This window comes from Mobula birostris, chromosome 12 (genome assembly GCF_030028105.1).
Source record: "Mobula birostris isolate sMobBir1 chromosome 12, sMobBir1.hap1, whole genome shotgun sequence".
NCBI classification, from domain to species: Eukaryota; Metazoa; Chordata; class Chondrichthyes; order Myliobatiformes; family Myliobatidae; genus Mobula; species Mobula birostris.
In genome coordinates, this window is record NC_092381.1 from 100,450,707 (window position 1) to 100,471,735 (window position 21,029).

The following is a 21,029-nucleotide window of genomic DNA, read 5'->3' on the forward strand; positions in this document are numbered from 1 at the left end:
CGTTTGAAAGTTACTCTTAGCAACACACTTAAAAGTTGCTGGTGAACACAGCAGGCCAGGCAGCATCTCTAGGAAGAGGTACAGTCGACGTTTCGGGCCGAGACCCTTCGTCCGGACTAACTAAAAGAAGAAATAGCAAGAGATTTTAAGGTGGGAGGGGAAGGGGGAAATCTGAAATGATAGGAGAAGACAGAAGGGGCAGGGACGAAGCCAAGAGCTGGAAAGTTGATTGGCAAAAGGGATATGAGAGGATCATGGGATGGGAGGACAGGGAAGAAAGAAAGGGGGAGGGGGGAATCCCAGAGGATGGGCAAGGAGTATAGTGAGATGCACAGAGGGAAAAAAAGAGAGAGAAAAAGAATAATATATATACATTATAATAATAAATAAATAATGGATGGGGTGCGAAGGGAGGTGGGGCATTAACGGAAGTTAGAGAAGTCAATGTTCATGCTATCAGGTTGGAGACTACCCAGACGGAATATAAGGTGGTGTTCCTCCAACCTGAGTGTGGCTTCATCTTGACAGTAGGGGAGGCCATGGATAGACATATCAGAATGGGAATGGGATGTGGAATTAAAATGTGTGGCCACTGGGAGATCCTTCTTTCTCTGGCGGACAGAGCCAGGTTGGAGGAACAACACCTTATATTCCGTCTGGGTAGTCTCCAACCTGATGGCATGAACATTGACTTCTCTAACTTCCGTTAATATTCCATCTCCCTTTCGTACCCCATCTGTTATTTATTTATTATTATTATTATATATATTATTATTTTCTACTCTCTCTCTTTTTCTCCCTCTGTCCCTCTCACTATACTCCTTGTCCATCCTCTGGGATTCCCCCCCCCCTTTCTTTCTCCTTAGGCCTCCCGTCCCATGATCCTTTCATATCCCTTTTGCCAATCAACTTTCCAGCTCTTGGCTTCATCCCTCCCCCTCCTGTCTTCTCCTATCATTTTGGATCTCCCCCTCCCCCTCCCATTTTCAAATCTCTTACTATCTTTTCTTTCAGTTAGTCCTGACAAAGGGTCTCGGCCCAAAACGTCGACTGTACCTCTTCCTAGAGATGCTGCCTGGCCTGCTGCGTTCATCAGCAACTTTTAAGTGTGTTGCTTGAAATTCCAGCATCTGCAGATTTCCTTGTGTTTGTGAAAGTTACTCTTGCTCCTTTAGTGAATAGCTAAACCTGCACCCTGATTAGTGTTTAGAATTGCACAGGAGTGTTGTTGGTAAGTGTATTAAACTAGAACTGTTAGTCCGTGAAAAACTTACATGAGTAAACATGCTAATGTCCTGACGAAGTCCTGACAAGTCCTGACGAAGGGTCTCGGCCTGAAACGTCGACTGCACCTCTTCCTACAGATGCTGCCTGGCCTGCTGCGTTCACCAGCAACTTTGATGTGTGTTGCTTGAATTTCCAGCATCTGCAGAATTCCTGTTGTTTGAGTAAACATGCTTTTGTTTCTTTCCTATAGCTCAAAAGTTGTGTGTGTGCAATTAATTCTTTATAAGTATCAGAATTTCCTGTACCTGATTTGTCTTGAAACAGCAAACACCTCCTCTGTATCCAATATACAATCCATGGCCTCATTACTTCTTTGCCTTACTTCTATAGACTCTGAGTCTGTCTTCCGAGTAAATACAGATGCAAAAAATCCATTTAAGACACCCCTTCTCTTTTGGCACCATGCAGAGATGACCACTCTGATTTTCCAGAGGACCAATTTTGTCCCTTGCAATACCTTAACATATTGGCAGAAGCCCTTGGGATTCTCCTTCACCTTATCTGCCAGAGCAACATCATGCCTTCTTTTAGCCCTCCAAATTCCATTCTTAAGTGTCCTCTTGTACTTCAAGTAACCTGTTATGCTTCTTCTTGCCTTTACCTACTATGCACTTCCTTTTATCTTAACTAGGACTTCAGTATCTCCTAAAAACCGATGTTCCCTAAACCTTTTATCCTTGCTTTTATTCTGACTGGAACATATAAACTGTACTCTCAAAATTTCACTTTTGAAGGCCTCAGACTACTAAATACACATTTGCCCAATACTTTGAGGTGCCATCAAAATTGTATTTCTCCAATTTAGAATCTTAACCTGAAGACCAGACTTATCCTTCTTTATAATTATCTAAAAACTCCGAGGGAAAGTTGGCTCTCACAATTCTCTCTTGAAAAAATTAGCAGGCACAAAATGGGGAGCTAATGCTCACACACTTAGATCAACTGCCCTAGCACTCTGCTATGCACCTGGAGAATACTGTGCACCTGTGTGGGGCAGATCAGCCCATGCGAAGAAAATTGACCCATTGCTTAACAAAGCCTGCCGAACAATCACAGGCACACCGAGCCCCACACCCACTAACGTCGTTTACAGACTTGCAGGCATTGCTCCCCCAGAGATCCGAAGACACACTACAACAAAAATTGGAAAAGGTAAACAGAACTCGGATCCACGGCACCCACTACATCATCACGTGCCAGTTTCCAACTGCCTAATATCGAGGAAAAGCAGAGGAACTACCGCATGGGACATCCCCCCAAGCATACAGGATTAACCTCTGGCAACAAACAGAAGCCAGAACCCCACCAAACAATACAGTGCAAGACTCCACAGAAATGTTATCAGACAGGGCACTGCTTGACAGATGGAAGTGGTGCACTCTCAACAGAGTGAGAGCAGGAGTTGGTAGGACGGGAGACAATATGGTGAAGTGGGGTTTAAAGACCAGTGAATCCTGTGAGTGTGGCGAAAGGGTGCAAAACACTGAACATGTTCTGCGCAACTGCCCACTCTCACCTGATTTAGCTGACATTGACCTGCTCAACAACAACCAAACAACACTAGCGTGGCTGGCTGTCTGCTGTGACAAGCTATGATGATGATGATGATGATCTTGAAACTAATGGCATTATGGTCACTGGATGCAAAGTGACTACATAAATTTCTATCACCTGCCCTGTCTCATTTCCTAATACGAGATCTAGCATCACACCCTTTCTAGTTGGGCTCTACATACTGATTAGGGAAACTTTCCTGAACACATTTGACAAACTCTACCTCTCCCAGCCCATTTATAGTCCCACTGAATATGTACAAAGTTAAAACCACCTATTATCCTAACCTTATTTTTCTTGTGTGAGGAGATCCAGGAGTGCCCCTATCAACTGTTTGGAGGGAGACATTTATCATTGATGGTTTGTTTGGAAAGGAAAGAGAGACAAAGATTAACAGTGGACTGTCACTTTAAGGCACTGGAAGTTACTTTGGATTTCTACTGAGTTTGGAGTTAGAGACAGCACCGAGCAGCTCGAAGATTGCTATGGTGACCGAAGGCAGTGTTATTTAATAGACACTCGATGTTATGATTTTCAGCTAGTTATTGATGTTACTTCCAAGGACAGGTTGCCTGCTTGTGTACCTCTTTACAGACAAAGGAGAGAGGGACTCTTTGAATGACAGGTGATGCTCAGCCTGGTGAAATAAATGGGAGGTCAGATGATACAGACACAGGACGCATGATCTGGACACTGAATGAGCATTGTTGTGCCCGCGGAGAAAGTGGGTTTTGGAGGATCGATCAGGCGGATCAGGCAAGGGGTTGACTGGTGGGGAGTTGTCTATGTGTCCACCCTCGCCTGCGTGATAGCTCCACCACAGAAGACCGGTCCCCCGGTTAAAGTCACAGTCGGTGACTTGTAAAGGATTTCGGAGGACGACAAGAAGATCGACGGCATCAGCTCACCTGAGAACTCAACTCTCTCTCTCTCTCTCTCTCCATCACTACTCAACTAAATACCACGAACTGAACTGAACTTCACTCAACATTGTAAGACTGTATCCTTTTACCCCTAGACTTAAAGAAGCTTGGTTTTTCATACATATATATTCCACACTTACTTTTACACATAATCATTGCTAACCTGTTTGATTTATCTACATTTATATTACTATATTGCGTAGTTACTAATAAATATTAGTAGTTGTTAGCAATACGAGACTCCAAAGTGTTTTCCATCTCTGCTGGTTCTTTATCCCCGGCACGGGGTACGTGACACTTGCAACAGACCGCAATCTCTCTACATATTTGCCCCTACAAATCCCCTGGACCAGTGGTTCCCAACCTCCGGGCCGTGGACCGATACTGGACCGCGAAGCATGCAGGGGTGCAGCAGTAACCAGAACGTACCATTTCGGCTTTTTTTTTAAAAGATGTGCTGGGTATGTTCCAGCTACCGCTGCACCCCTGCATGCTTCGTGGCCCGGAGGTTGGGAACCACTGCCATGGACTGTTGGGTAGACTATAATATAATCATGGTTATCCCTTTCTTATCCTCAGTTCCATCCACATAGCCTCAATAGTCTAGCTCTCTAGTCTGTCCTGCATGAGCAGTGCTGTGGCGTTTTCCCACTCTCCTCATGCCACTCCTCCTCCTTAAATCCCTCCAGCTCTATCAAGTCTAAAACAAAGGAACCCTGGAACATTTAGCTGCCAGTCCTGCCCCTCCTTCAACCAAGTCTCACCAAAGGCCACCATATCATAATTCCATGTGCTAATCCATACTCTAAATACATCCAACTTTCCTGGAATACTCTGCATTGAAATGAACAAAACTCAGAATATTAGTTCCATCATGCTCAACCTGTCAATTTCTGACTTCATATGCAGGTTTAACAACACCTTTTCGCACAACTCCTGCAACTCTGGTTTAAACCTCCACCACCTCTCCCTCCTCCACTGCCACTCCCCAATGCAGCACTAGCACAGTGTTTTAAGGAATTCCCCATCACAACTACACTCCTCTTCTTCCCCTTTCCCTTCTGAGTCACAGTGCCAAAGACCTGACCACTGTGGCTTTCCTCTGCCATCCAAAGTGGAATACCTGTTGTTGAGGGGGTAGGCTACAGGGGTACTCTGCACTGGCAGACTATCCCCTTAGCCATCCTGATGGTCACTCAGTTACCTGTGTCCTGCATTTTGGGTGTAACTACCTCCTCGAAATGCCTGTTGTTCAATCCCTCACCTTCCTGAAGATTTGTAGTTCATCCACTTCTAGCTCCAATTCCTTTACACTGTCTGGAAGAAGCTGCAGCTGGATGCACTTCTTGCAGATGTAGTTGTCAGAGACACTGGAAGACTACCTGCTTTCCCACATTTCTGCAAAAGGAGCATTCAACTATCCTGACTCACATCCCTACTGTTCTAACTGTTCAATCAGAAAGAAATAAAAATTAAATGAAAAAAATCTACCTTCAGCCTTCACCTCTCCTCACTGAAGCCGCTATGAATCAAAGCATGAATTCCCCACTCTAACACTGGCCCATTTATACTATGGCCACTCCGCTTAAACCTAACATTTTTTTTGGTCATTGCCAAGTGAGTAATTATGCACAATCGAATGTCTCCTGAGGAGTTGTGATACACAGAACATCCCGACGGCCCTCACTCACTGCTTTTAAACTTTCTTTCCCACTGTGTAATCCAATGCCTTTTCGGGAACTATGCCATGCAGGCTGTCCCAAATGTTCCCGTTTGCTTCTTCTAAACTCTTTCTCTAGCTACTCAATGCAACATCTCCTCAGGAACTGTGGCATGCCAAATGTTCCAACTATCCCCACTCGCTTTTTTTAAACATTCTCTCCAGCTACTCAATTCAGTGTCTCCTCGGGGACCATGGCGCGCAGAATGCCCTGAATGCCCCCGCTCACTTCTTTTGAATACTCTCCCCTCACTATCCAACCTCTGCTCGGGAAATATACCACACAGGTTGATGGACTCTTTTTCTCTCCCTTGATACTAGCTGCTCTGTAGTGTTTCTTGGTCCACTGCTATCTGCCATTTGCAATTTTCTGTTTATCTTATTTGCAACTCTGGTTGCTACTGCCTTCTTCTTGGAAACTTAGTTTGAACATCTCCCAGCCCCATTAGTGGATGCTCATGCATCCCTGCCCCCTCCTCTACCGTCCGGTGCTCCCGATGCGGCCTTCTATACATTGGCAAGACCCGATGCAGGCTGGGAGACCGTTTCGCTGAACACCCGCACTCTCTCCGCCAGAGAAAGCAGGATCTCCCAGTGGCCACACATTTTAATTCCACATCCCATTCCCATTCTGATATGTCTATCCACGGCCTCCTCTACCATCAAGATGAAGCCACACTCAAGTTGGAGGAACAACACCTTATATTCCGTCTGGGTAGCTTCCAACCTGATAGCATGAACATTGACTTCTCTAACTTCAGTTAATGCCCCACCTCCCCTTCGTACCCCATCCCTTATTTATTTATTTATTTATCTCCCCTCCCCTTTTTTTTCTCCCTCTGTCCCTCTCACTATAACTCCTTGCCCATCTCCTGGGCTCCCCCCCCCCTTTCTTTCTCCCTAGGCCTCCCGTCCCATGATCCTCTCCCTTCACTAGCCTCATATCCCTTTTGCCAATCAACTTTCCAGCTCTTTGCTTCATCTCACCCCTTCCTGTCTTCTCCTATCATTTTGGATCTCCCCCTCCCCCTCCCATTTTCAAATCTCTTACTATCTCTTCTTTCAGTTAGTCCTGACGAAGGGTCTCAGCCCGAAACGTCGACAGTACCTCTTCCTATAGATGCTGCCTGGCCTGCTGCATTCACCAGCAATTTTTGTGCCAAGTTGGTTAGCTCGATTTTGAACAGCATGGACCAGGTAGCCAGCATGAATTAATCTTCATAGGATTCACTTGTTAAGTTCCAAGTTAACTGTTCTTGATTAATCCCAAAGCAGTGATAAATACAAGCCTCCAGACTTGTTACCAATAATTTTCCCAAGGTTAGGCTGTTTAGCCTAAAATTACTTGGCATCTCCTTTATCCCTTAATAAATGAGCATTCAATAACACAGTATCCTAATCTTCAGGCCATGTTGCCACAATCTCAAAGGCAAATGGGGTGGGCAACTAAATGCAGGTTCTCTCTGCCAAGTCCTTTGAATGAATTGAAGAAACACTAATTAAAGAAGGCAATAACTATTATAGAACAGTGGTCCCCAACCACCGGGCCGCAAAGCATGTGCTACCGGGCCACGAGGAAACGATATGATTTGGCAATATGAAACAATATGAGTCAGCTGCACCTTTCCACATTCCCTGTCACGCTCACTGTTGAACTTGAACGCATGCGAGGTCATTCCGCACACAAGGTCATCACTGACCCAAGATGCAAATGACCCAAGACGTGCAAAGGAATGGGTCCATGACTCATTTGTGAATTCCCCAGTGAATCATCCACGTCAGCACAGGAAAAAGATCAACTCCTCGTGCTTGCAGATGATGGTGGGCTGAAAAGTATGTTTGACATAACAGCTCTGCCAGTCAAGGCTGAATATCCTGAGATAACCACGAAAGCACTGAAAACGCTGCTTCCATTTCCAACATCATATCACTGCAAAGCAGAGTTTTCTGCAATGAATGCAACGAAAACTAAATAGTGGAATAGACTGGACATAAGGAACCTCCTTCGATTATCGCTGTCTCCCATCACCCCTCGATGGGACCGTGTTGTTGCAGGAGAACAAGCCCAGGGCTCCCACTGATTCAGCAATATTGGTGTGTTGCAATGATTTTGTATGTTCATACGAGGAAAATATGCGCTGTGTGTTTAATATCCAAACTTTACTTAAAATGTTATGATGCTATTGATTTATAATTAACTTATCAATATTCATGCGAGGAAAGTATGTGCTGTGTGTTTAATATTAAATTCGTTTGATAAACCCTTCCAGAAACGAAATTGAGTGTATTAGCCACTTATAAGTGACTTATAGTTGACTTATCACCTATATTCCGGTCGTGATTAACACCCACCCCCCACCCCCACTGGGTCAGCCAGTCCGCAAGAATATTATCAATATTAGACCAGTCCGCGGTGCAAAAAAGGTTGGGGACCCCTGTTATAGAAAATACATTTGACCTCTGAATAGAAACTCCAACTATACTCAAATCTAGCTGACACTGATGAAGGAGACAGATAATGTTCAACTTCTTTACTGTGGTTGTGGCTACGGATGAAGCTCAAAACTCCAGTGACAATGCAGAACGTTATATAGCCACATCATCGGTGTGCCTTGGTCCGGCAGCCCTCAAGAAACTTATATGAGAGAATTGAAAAATATTGGCAAGATTACAGTGAAAGAAGTTTAAATTTCTTCATTTCAATAGAATATATATCATACAGTATGTCAGCTCAACTTGGGTGTTACCCTACATCAAGACAAGGGAAACAGGATCAATTTATCAGTGTCATCATTAATATGAAGATGAATGGCCTGAAGACACACAGTAATTTCCAAGGCGGTCTTCAACTGCTACAATCACTTTTCATGTGTCAACACTTTAGCCATTGCAGAAATCTACAATAAATTTGGCCAATCTCTTGGGATTGTTCGGAGAAAAATTCCATCCTGTAGTCATGGTTAGTTATCCTAGTACTTGCTCTGGCCTAAAATAAGCATCAGTGAGCATACTAATGGTAAACAATAGGGTCTTTTAAGAGACTCTTAGATAGGTACATTGAGTTTAGAAGAATAGAGGGCTATGCAGTAGGGAAATTCTAGGCGGCTTCTAGAGTAGGTTACATGGTCAGCACAACATTGTGGGCCAAAGAGCCTGTAATGTGCTGTAGATTTTCTCTGTTCTATGCAAACACACACAACAATAGCACTAACGTATTGGATTGAAAGGCATCTGAAAGGATAGCAATTATGTTTGCTGTTTTTGATGAATAAGCCATCTTCAGATAATTTCCACTTGTTTAATGGATTCTAGCGAGAAGACCGAACACTAATTACCAGCTTCATCCATGGAAATGTTGTTCTGTCTCAGACATTGCCTGACCCAAAAATAAATATCTCCCTTCCACTGCTGATTCACAAAGCCCCACTGTCAACAATTATGGGCACTGCAAATCTGCAGAAAGTGATTCCATATGGCAATTGAATGAGCAGCCTTTCTATGAGAACTGAGATTAGTTATGTTGTGCAAAAGAAATTACTCTTGAATAATCACCTGGAGCATTTGACGCTGTCAATGTTGAAAATCAAAAGGGGCACTGTTTCCAAAGTAGACACCATTCAGACTCAGTACAGGATCAAGGCTTGAATGACATCTTTGATATTTATTTACTCACTTAACAATAAATATTTCATCTATTTACAGTTGCAAGAAAAAGCTTGTGAACCCTTTGCAATTACCTGGTTTTCTGCATTAATTACTCATAAAATGTGGTCTGAACTTCACCTAAGTCACAATAATAGATAAAGCCAGCAACACACACAAATGCTGGAGGAACTCAGCAGCCATGCAGCATCTAGAAAAGAGTACAGTCGACATTTTAGGCAGAAACCCTTCGGCAGGAGAGTCCGCTATAAGTAAAACGCTGAACAAGACACCACTGCTTTCCAAAAAAAAAAACACTGCTGTAAGTCTCAAGTTTGCAACCTGGATGTTCCACAACACTTCTGTGGACAGATAAGATAAAAGTTGAACTTCTTAGCAGAAATGCGCCCTGCTATAGTTGGAGGAAAAAGGACACTGCACACCAATACCAAAACCTCATCCCAACTGTGAAGCACAGTGGAAGGAGCATCATGATTTAGGACTGCTTTGCTGCCTCAGGACCAGGACAGTTTGCAATTGTTAAGGGAACAATGAATTCAATATTTATCAAGACATTTTACAGGAGAATGTCAGGGTAGTTGTCATTCACCTGAAGCTTAATAGAAGTTGGATAATGGAACAAGACAATGATCCGAAACACAAGAGTAAATCAACAATAGAGTGGTTTAAAAAGAAGAAAATTCATTCTTTGGAATGGCCAAATCAGAGTCCAGAACTTAACCCAATTGGGATGCTGTAGTATGTCCTGGAGAGAGCTGTTCATGCAAGGTATCCCAGGAATATTGATGAGTTTTATATGGAGGAATCGTGTAAAATTCCTCCTTACCATAGTGCAAGTCTGATCAGCAGCTATAGGAAATGTTCAGTAGAGGTTATTGGTGCTAAAGGGGGTCCTACCAGTTATTAAATACAAGGCTTTACGTACTTTTCCAGCCTAGACTGTGAATGATGAAAACATGTGTTCAATAAAGACGTGAAAAGTACAATTGCTTGTATGTTATTAGTTTAGGCAGATTGTGTCTGTCTATTATTGTGACTCAGATGAAGATCAGACCACATTTTGTGAGTAATTAATGCACAAAACCAGTTAATTGCAAAGGATTCACAAACTTCGTTGCAGTTGTATATAATTGGCACTAGTTCTGTGACAAATCTGAAGATACCAAGAAAAATTAATTTGAACTAAAAGTGAACCTACCTTAAAGATCCGCCAGCAACATTAGGCACATACAAAGTAACTGGAATAGGAGCTTGACAACTGGAACGCAGTTTGGCCATAGCACGAAGAGCCTCTGCTTCATTGCGTGGAGAGGTGACCTTCGTGGATCCAAGGTAGGTTAACTTGTTAAACAGTACACTCTCCTCTTCCTCAGCAGTCGGGGATGCAACCTTTAGTACAGGCAGCTCTGTAAAAAGTGCTCATAGGTTAATCTCTCACAGCAGATAAAAACAATAATACACAAGAAGACTTCTGGTCTGCAGTACACTTTCCAGAGATGCAAGCAAAATGCTGTAAATGGAAGTCATTCATCAAACATCATCAAAGGTTACGGGGAAAAGGCAGCAGAATAGGGTTGAGAGGAATAAATAATCAACCTCGATTAATTGACGGAAAAGAAAGGCCTAATTCTGCTCCCATGTCTTATGGTCTAAAAGAGATTGTACACTGTCAAAATACATTTCATTACTGGCAAATAATGGGAAAAGATAGATGAACTAAGAAAACAATTGTTCAGTCTGGAATTACGTCTACCCGAGTCAAAAGATGTGACACGTAATGACCTGGATTTTGTCAACACTTGAGAAACAAGGCCTTCTCGGTGCCATAACTTGCTCTCTGAGAGGCCAGGGAGAACAGCTGGTAAGAATGGTTACAATATGATTAAATGGACAAAGATCCTACATGTAAATAGCCTCTCCTTATTCTGTCATTTGTAGTTTTTACACACTGCTAGAGACAAACCAGGAGGAAGATCTGTATCTTGGGCTCTTGCTGCAAATTGGTACTCCTCCCAAAGTTGCTGCAATATTACTGCTGAAACTGAGCATGTCATTCTTATGCTGTGATTTTATGTCATATTAATTCTGAACATCAGCTTGAAGGTTGCCTAAGCAGCAAGAGTGCAATTACAGTTCTGTGCAGAAGTCTTAGACACACGTTAATAGCTAGAGTACCGAAAACCTTACTGTGGAAATTTTATGTATTGCACTGTGATGCTGACACAAAAAAAAAATTCATGACATATGTGAGTGATGGTAACTCTGATTCTGATATGGGCCTCTTTTGTGGACTGAGTGGGAAGGGGGCAGGTATCATGGTAGAGAGAGAGGAATCATGGTTGGGAAAAGGGGAAGGGAGAGGGAAGCACCAGAGAGACATTTATTAACAATATATAAACCAAATGTCACCACCCACTCCTGGCATTCCTTCTCTGCCACCTGTCCCACACCCTCCTGCGGCACTCCACCCTTGCCATTCCCAACATTTTTTGTTCCTGCCAGATTTACAAACTTGCTGTCCACTCCACGTTGACAAATACTGTGTACATTTCATTTGTTATTCAGGATTCATGCATATAATGCAAGGTGCAGCAATCTGGGTCCTAGATTCAAGTCCCCATCAGAAGGTTCAAGCACAAATATAGAGACTGAGGCCTTTTGCACTTAGAGGTGCTTTTTTTTTGACACAACATTAAGCCAAAAACCCTTCTGCACCGTCAGGAAAAAGCAAACTATTCCAGAACACAATGGATTATGATTACGGGAACTTGCTGTATGAAAATTGGCATAGGTTTAAGGTGAGTTAGAAGGTTAGAAGGGATCTGAGGAAATATTTTCTCACCCAGAGGGTGGTTGCAATTTGGAACACATTGCCTGACAAGGGGATAGAAGCAAGTATAATGCGCAGCATTTAAGTATACGGATGAGCACTTGAATCTCCAAGGAACAGAACACCATGGACCAGGTGCTGGAAAAAGGGATTAGTGTCAATGGGTCCTTAATGAACAGGGTGAGCAGAAAGAGTCTATTTCTGTGTTGGTGTAGCTCTATGTTGGTACATTATTGAACTGTAAAAAAGGAAATCTCTATTAAATGAACATGCAACAAAATATTTAGCTACTTGATAACTGCACTGCTTACTATAAATGGTAGGGCATTAAGATATATTGATGAGGACCAGGTCCATAGCTTTCCAAATGTGGCAGCATAGGTCAGTAAGTTGGTGAAGACTACATATAGCATGACAGAAGTTGAGATGTTACAAAATATTAGATTGGAGGACCTTGGCTTATGAAGAGGTTGGATAGGTTGAACTCTTTTCACCTAGGTGGAGAGGGTAACCTGATAAGATAAATAACACTGATAGGATGTGTAATCCAAAGAGGCAAAAAAAGATTAGGGCATGATGAAGGAGGTAAAAGGGATCATGAGGGGCAAGTACTTTTCATATACAGTCAGCAGAGAGTGGTTGATATCTGGAATATACCATCACAGGAAAAGATCGTATATGTAATGTTGAAGGATGCACATCTAACAGATACACACAAACAGGCAAGGCATAGAAGGATACACATCTAACAGAGGAAAATATTAGTAGTGAAAATGGGCAAAAGGTCAGCAGGACACGGTGGGCTGTACGACTTTGAATCTACTAGCTACAGTGAAATGGCAAAATATGGTCTATATCTGGAGGGGTCATGTGCTTTTGCTGACTAAGGCCATAGCTGTGTGTCAGCAATATTCAATACTAACCAAAAGGTCATGACCTTACCTTGGGTCTAGAGTCATGCACTGACTTGAGCAAATCCCACTGTGCTTCATTGCCCTGACTGCCCAAACAGCATGGAGTTCCCAACATATACTCAATGTAAATGATACTCAATGTCATCCTCTTGCCTGAAAGATTATGAAACTGAATACTTTACTAAATGTGTACGTATGTTTTCTATAAAAATACACACATTTTTAAATTTTAGAAGTCCTAAATATTTGATTCAAATGAAGCTGCAATTTCAGCATCAGTATTTGGTCATTAAATTGAAGAAATGCCAGTGATTGCCTCTCTGTGAAAGCTAGGAAAATACAAACCAGTGGTCTATTCACAACCAGCAATGCGACGAATGAGTTATTAACAGTAGTCTCAAGCCACACATAATCAATAACCTGCCCACAGATATGTTATGATTCCAACAGTCATCTAACTCATGTGGACAAAAAAGATGAATTTCAGAAGTGTCAGAATAGCCTTTGATATTATGACAAGATTTGAATGACTGTAACATCAAGAAGCCCTTGTAAAAGTGATGTCAAGGGAAATCAAAGTGAACTTTATTCACAAGGAAATGCATTGCACTAGAAAAGTGGTTAAGGTTATTGCAAGCCAATCATTCGATTTCTGGGCATCACTGAAGAGGTTCCTTAAAGCAATGATCGAGGCACCGACATTTCAAACTGTCCATTTCCCTCCACAGATGCTGCCTAACCCACTGAATACTGCAGTTTCTTGTTAGTTGCTCCAGATTCCAGCATCTCGAGTTTTGTGCCCTCAAATGTTTCAAATTCAGACGAAGAGCTGATCACCAATCATTGCACTGTAACACAAACAAAATGCTGGAGGAACTCAGCAGGCCTGGCAGCATCTATGGAAAAGAGTACAGTGGACGTTTCGGGTTGAGATCCTTCAGCAGGTCTGGAGAGAAAAAGATGAGGTGTAGATTTAAAAGATGAGGGGAGGGGAAAGAGAAAGACAAGGTGAAAGGTGAAACTGGGAGGGTGAGGGATGAAGTAAAGAGCTGGGAAATTGATTGGTGGAAGAGATACAGGGCTGGAGAAGGAGGAATCTAATAGGAGAAGATACAAGTCTATGGAAGAAAGAAAAGGGGGGAGGAGCACCAGAGGGAAGTGATAGGCAGGCAAGAAGATGAGGAGAGAGAAAGAAAATGGGATTGGGACTGCTGAAGGGGATGGGGGCATTACTGGAAGTTCTAGAATTCGAAGTTCATGCCATCAGGTTAGAGGCTACCCAGACAGAATAGAAGGTCCTCCAACCTGAGAATGGCCTCATCTTGACAGTACAGGAGGCCATGGATTGACATATCGGAATGGGAAGTGGAATTAAAATGGGTGGCCACTGGGAGATCCCGCTTCTTCTGGCGGACAGAGCATAGATGCTTGGCAAACCAGTCTCCCAATCTATGTCGGGTCTCACTGATATACAGGAGGCCACACCGGGAGCACTGGACACAGTATATGACCCCAACAGACACCTCACCTGGAAGGACTGTTTGGGGCCCTGAATGGTAATGAGGGAGGAGGTGTACAGCCAGTGGTAGCACTTGTTCTGCTTCCAAGGTTAAGTGCTGAGCACCTATTAACAAATTCAGTTCTATTAACAAATTCTTCCTCAAGTAATAAAGCAGACAGTTCCTACATTTTGCAATAGTATGACAACAATCATAATTTTAGCTGACATGGATGTAAGGAGCTGTAGAATTTTCTTTCTATTAAATTTCTATTTAATATTGTGGTAACTAACTTTCACATCACTGCTAATAGGAGATGGTCTAATCACCTTCCTTTATATCCAAGTACCACAGTTTTCTCATATACCATGAGCATCCTGGGGATTTGTAACAACGGAATTAGCCACACAAATACTGTGGCTTCAAAAAGTCGGAGGCTTGACATTCTGCAACATATGACTCACCTAATTGCACCAGATCTACCAACTACAGGCAATGTGATGGTGAGTGCAGCTTCAAGGTAAAGCATTTTGTATGATTGATGCCTCAACCTCACCACCACCTTCCTACACTGGTGTACCATGGTAGCACTCCACACCATCTTCAAGGAACACAATAACTAGTCTGCACTTGTAAGCAGACTTCACATAGGCCCCTTCCACATTTTTTAATTTTTATTTTATTGAGATACATCAAGAAACACTGCTAGAGACAAACCAGGATGAAGATATGTATCTTGGCCCTCCAGCCCTTCAAACCACGCCACCCAGCAACCCCCAATTTAACCCTAGCCTAATCACGGGACAATTTACAATGTCCAATTAATCTACCACCTGGCATATCTTTGGAGTGTGGCAGGAAATTGGAGCACCTGGAGAAAACCCATACAGGCACGGGGAGAACGTACCAACTCCTTACAAGCAGTGATAGGATCTTATTCCTTTCATCCTAGTTTCCTCCTGAATGCTCCTGGCCGGTCATTATCTCTACCCCTCTCTGGGTAAAAACACTTCCCCAAAATTTACCAGATTTAATGTTATATTCATGACAACTTACTTGGAATTCCCCTGTAACTGGAAATATTTGCCCTTTCCAATCCCTCAATAAATTACATAACCAAACCTCTCTGTGAAAAAATGAAAATTCCAGGTTAAGTTGTAAGCTCTCAGTCTGTTATTGTTTTGAAAATCAATTTTGAACCTTGACTATTCAGATCAAACAATGCACAGTAAAACTCGTCTGAAAGGAGGCCTGGAAGAAAGTTACTGTGGTGCTTCATGAAGATGCTGTTCACTGACCCCATATTGCAACAGTGATGAAGGGAATTAACTTCCTGAAAAATAAGGACAAGATGCTGATCAAGGTCAGAGCCATAGAATAATAAAGCACAGAAACAGGCCCTTTGGCCTAACTGGTCCATGCTGATCAAATGCCCAACAAAGCCATTTCCTTTTGTGCCAAAACCCTCAAAACCAGAGATTCCCAACCTGGGGTCCATGGACCCCTCGGTTAATGGTAGGCGGTCCATGCAATTAAAAAGGTTGGAAACCCTTCCCATGCATGCACCTGTCCAAGTGCCTTTTAAATGTTACTACTGTACCTGACCCAACTACTTCTGACAGCGAGATGGTAATTGCTGTTAGAACTGTACTAGGGTTAATTGAGTGATTTTCATTAATTGAGAAGACTTTAGCAAGTCAGGAAGTGACTCCCTTATTACAGAATATCCATGTAGGTACACAATCTACATTTCCACTTGTGTAAGAGTTGAAAATCAGAATTCAAATTACATCACCCTTGACAAATTAATTTAGAAACTTATTGGATGGCTCATAAGTTTTCAATTTCAAGTTTGTTCTCACCTTACCAAGCTGATGAAAAATCTACATGTTGCCTATAAGCAAAGATGGCATGGTGCCACCCACCATACAATTTACAAATTTATTGAATTTAATACTAGAGACTTGGAAAAATGGATAATTTTCAGCAAGATACCGCAGTGTCAATAATAGAAGATGTTTTTAGTAACTGTCCATCTCAACAACATCATTCCTCATACTATTATACAGAGAAAGTGAATTGCAGGTAGACAATGTCTCTACAATTCTAACACTATGTTGTGCATCTGCTATTGTTTCTTCTTATGTACCACCTTGATTTGCTTGAGTAGAGGATTATCTATTTGGATGGCATGCAAACATAGTTTTTCACTTTGTCTTGTTACGTACCCCGTAACTGGGTTGCCAAACCAGCAGAAATGGGTCACTCAGTTGGAGTCTGGATTACTAGAACTAAGGAAGTTTTATTAAAGAAACAAGCAACACAGTACTCTAATCAAAAGGATAATAAATGCAACAGTTCAGCAATGATAAACACACATGTACACAGAATTAAGATAACAGGATCAATCAAGCTCTATCGTCGTCTAGGGGTAAATGACCAGTTTCAAAGTGACGCAAAGTTCAGTTCAATTGAATTCAGTTCAGTTCGCAGTAATCACTGCCGTGGGAGATGGACAGTGGGGGGGAAGGAGAGAGAGAGCAAAAACGAATGAATATTCAAACGGCTTCCACACAGAACTTCGATATTCTTCGCAGTCAGCTTTCGGGCGAGCCCTCTGTGATGTCTTCTGAGGTCACCGACCGTGACCCCTCCGTTTCCAGATACAATCGTTTCTCTGCGGTGAACCTGGCACCCAGGCAAGGGCGGACACACACCACGTTCCCGCCGATCGTGCCTTTCCACCCTGCGCGTCTATGGCTTGGTCCCGCGACAGCCCTCCAAAACTTCCCACCGACTTGTGGGAGACGCACCACTTCCAGGGTCTTGTTACCTCGGGGTGTCGTGTGTGTCTTGCCTTAGCGAACCTGTCCCTTTTTATCCCCCTGCTGGGGTATCGCTTGTCCATCACTTCAAACAGTTCAGGGTTCAAAGGGGGAGCCAATCTTGACAGCTCTCCTTCCATTAAACTCCCCGTCCCTTCATTAACATCTCCAAATGCTGCTCCATTGTTTTCCTTATCTCTCTTTCTCCTGAAGACAGGTGGCAAACCAACTGCTGATCCCACTGGTGCCAGCACAGGACAGCTAACATCTTAATCTATGTGTATTCTCGTCACACCTCCCACCTTCAAGGATTTTGACCAGGGTAAAAATTACAAACATGAATACATTATTTGATACACATAAATATACATCTTTATCAGCTATTTGGCTAATACAGAGAATTTGAAGTTGTCAACACCTGACAGACAGTCAGCCATCACATTTTCTGTTCCTTTTATATGTGTTATTAATAATCCCTTAGACCAGGCTCCAATTTAGCAAACTTCATCGTGGCCAAAAACACTGACGAATTGCGATCAATGTAACCTCTCATTGGGTTTCGTCCCGGACCACGATAACAAGGGTCGTCCCATTCCGACTTAGTTTTCTCTCGCAAGGGCTTAGTAGGAGGGGGAGGGGTAGTAACCGCAGAGTTATTGCAAAACTTCCTACAGTACCCCACCATCTCCAAGAGCCTTCTGAGGGCCCTCTTGTCTGTCAGGGTTGGGATGTCAGAGATAGCCCGCACCTTAGCTTGCATCGCTGCCAGCTGCCCCTGTGTCACTACAATTCCCAGATAAGTGACCTTCGTGTGGCCGAACTCATTTTTTTCAAGGTTCACTATCAAGCTGGCTTCAGACAGCCGTATTACATCGCCAATACACACCTCTGTGTTCGTCAGCCCTTTCGTCACTGAATTACTCATTCTATAGGAATGTTGCTCACTAGGCTGACCTAGCGTAACAAACACCACCCAACATCCCAGTTCTTTGCATCGCCTCGGGACAATGAAACACACGTGTGCGAGTCGTTTAATTACTTCTCCTAAAGAGTTGCTTTGTTCGGGGATTAAGGGAGAGACCTTATCAGCAGAGCTGGCCAAAACAATAGCCTTCTCCCATCTGGTCGGTACCATACTCATCTTTTCAAAATGTTTTTTTTCTCTTAACAGGGGGACCCTAGCTTCATTGATTTCTGCGCTAACACCGACTAGGTTTGTTAGCATATCAAAAGCCTGTGACCATCTCAGTTCGCGTCTGCCATAATCAATAACATCCTTCCTCCTGTGCAGCCGGTAAACCTCTTTCATGATTCCACCAACTGTTTCCTCCAGCACCTCAAAATGTCCACCAAGGGGTACCTTGTGGGCCAGGTTAAAAATCTCATCCCCATAACTCTTTTGCACCACCCCCCATTCCTCATCTGCGGGTACGGTACTTGGTCTCCCTTTCTTCCTTAGCACTTCCTCCTCCACACAATAGCCTACTGGTTCCCTTTTTAATTCTGCGTCAGAGAGGGCTGTCTCCGCTAAAACCATCAGCCCCTCGTCTCACTCCTGCGCCTGCACAAATTCTTTCCTGGCTAATGCTAAGTCTGTCTCAGCTCCCTCATTACTTCTTGTTTCACTGCACTCCTTCTTTTCACTTTCTACCCCCTTCTCGTACAAGGCTGGCAGAAACGTCTCAGCTAAATTTACTTCGGCAGTCCCATGATGAACCTGTGAGTCCATGGGCGGGGCCTCAATGCTGGCAGGCTGACCTGTCAATCTCACGGCTGGGAACACGATTCCCCTGGCGAGGGGGAATTACCGAGCAAGACTTCCACGCCTTTCATCGGTAATTCGGGCCTCACCCCGATCGTGACTAGTCCAGAGACCAAGTTGCTTTGTAGGTGTATCTGGTGCAAAGGGACTGCCTCTGTCCCTCCCTCAATACCTTTGACCTTGACCTCCCCAGTCTGGGTCTCTGAGCTAAACTCTAATACACTCTTCAATAGCAATGACTGACCGCTCCCGTGTGTCTCCAGATCCGCACTGGAACTGGTTTTAACCCCTCCTTCACTGACACCAATCCGGCCGAGATAAACCTCTCGCGCCCTTCCTGAACTTTGGCAGACCTTCCCTCTCCTAGCGGTTCGTTTACCAGCTCGATACAGCCAGTCAAAATCGCCGTTTTTCCTTTTCCCGTCTCCTTCTTTGGGGCAAAGCACCTGGACGCAAAGTGTCCAACTTTCCCACAATTATAACAGACAACCCCAGGAAACTTCCTACCAGACTGCTCCCGGTCTACCTTATCCTTCTCACTAGTCCCCGGCTTACTTTCTGACTTTTCTGGCGGACTCTCCCCGCCGTCCTGACTACCCTTCTGGTAGCCTTTACTCGGGGCAAACTTCATTTTATGCGTCAACGCATACTCATCCGCTAACTTAGCAGTTGCGGCTAACGTGGCTGCCTCTTTCTCATCTAGGTAGGGTCTCATACACTCAGGGACACAACCTTTAAACTGTTCAATCAGGATCACCTGTAGCAGTCTGTCATAATCCCCATTTACCCCCTTCGAGGCGCACCAACGCTCACAATATGTCTGCATCTCACGGGCAAACTCTAAATACGTGCGGTCCCACTGCTTCCTCGCATTCCGGAACCTCTGCCAGTATGCCTCCGGGACCAACTCATAAATCCTGAGGATGGCCTCTTTCACCACCTCATACCTCTAGGCATCTTCCGCGGACAAAGCTGAGTAAGCTTGTTGGGCTTTCCCTTTCAGTACACTCTGAAGCAAAACAGCCCACTTATCCCTCGGCCAGTCCTGACTTGTAGCAACTTTTTCGAAATGGAGAAAGTACCGATCCACATCGGTATCGTCAAATGGGGGAACCAGCCTAACCTCCTGGGTCGCCCAGAACCCTACACCTTGGTTCGGCACGGGCCCCTGCTCTGCCCTTATCTTTAACTTCTCCAGCTCAAATTCCCTTTCCCTCTGCCTCTCTCTCTCTTCTCACTCCCATTGCCTCTCTTTCTCTTCTCTCTCCAACCGTTTGTCCCTCTCTTTCTCTTCTCGCTCCAACTGTCTCTCTCTCTCCTGCCTTTCTAACTGTTTCTCTTTCTCCTGCCTTTCTAACTGTTTCTCTTTCTCCCATCTTTCTAACTGCTTCTCTTCGTGTTCTAACTGCCGTACCCGGAACTCGTGCTCGAGTCTCAGTTTTTCAAGCTGCACCTGTACCGCGTCTCCAGCAGGTTTTTCAATAGACACTACCTCCAGCTCCCCTTGGGGAAACACACCTTTAGACACATAGTGCTCTACGATAGCTCTGTGTATCTCCTCTCCCCTCATTGTCGACTTCCCCTTAACAAGATTCAACCGTTTGGCCACAGCTGCCAATTCCGCTTTCCTGGCATCCTCTAATGCCTCCAAGGTCGGCGCCTTTATAAATTCCTCAACCTCCATTTCTGCTGTTTGTCTTTTCTTTCTTTCGGGAATTTTAACCCAATCAATTTACTTCGTCCCAAATTTAGCGTTCAAATCCCGGACGAGAACTCCACTTATGTTACGTACCCTGTGACTGGGTTGCCAAACCAGCAGAAATGGGTCACTCAGTTGGAGTCTGGATTACTAGAACTAAGAAAGTTTTATTAAAGAAACAAGCAACACAGTACTCTAATCATAAGGATAATAAATGCAACAGTTCAGCAATGATAAACACACATGTACACAGAATTAGGATAACAGGATCAATCAAGCTCTATCATCGTCTAGGGGTAAATGACCAGTTTCAAAGTGACGCAAAGTTCAGTTTGATTGAATTCAGTTCAGTT

General features: G+C 43.7%; 1 protein-coding gene across 4 annotated transcripts in view; it reads right to left on the bottom strand.

Annotated features, from left to right (window-relative positions):
- LOC140206146 (rab GTPase-activating protein 1-like) overlaps positions 1-21,029 on the bottom strand; it is a 568,372-nt gene that overhangs the window by 512,523 nt on the left and 34,820 nt on the right. For all 4 annotated transcript variants that reach the window (XM_072274372.1, XM_072274373.1, XM_072274374.1 and 1 more), the window contains exon 4: positions 10,346-10,553. In XM_072274372.1, the coding sequence (XP_072130473.1) occupies positions 10,346-10,553 (208 nt within the window). The remainder of the gene's footprint in view (positions 1-10,345; positions 10,554-21,029) is intronic.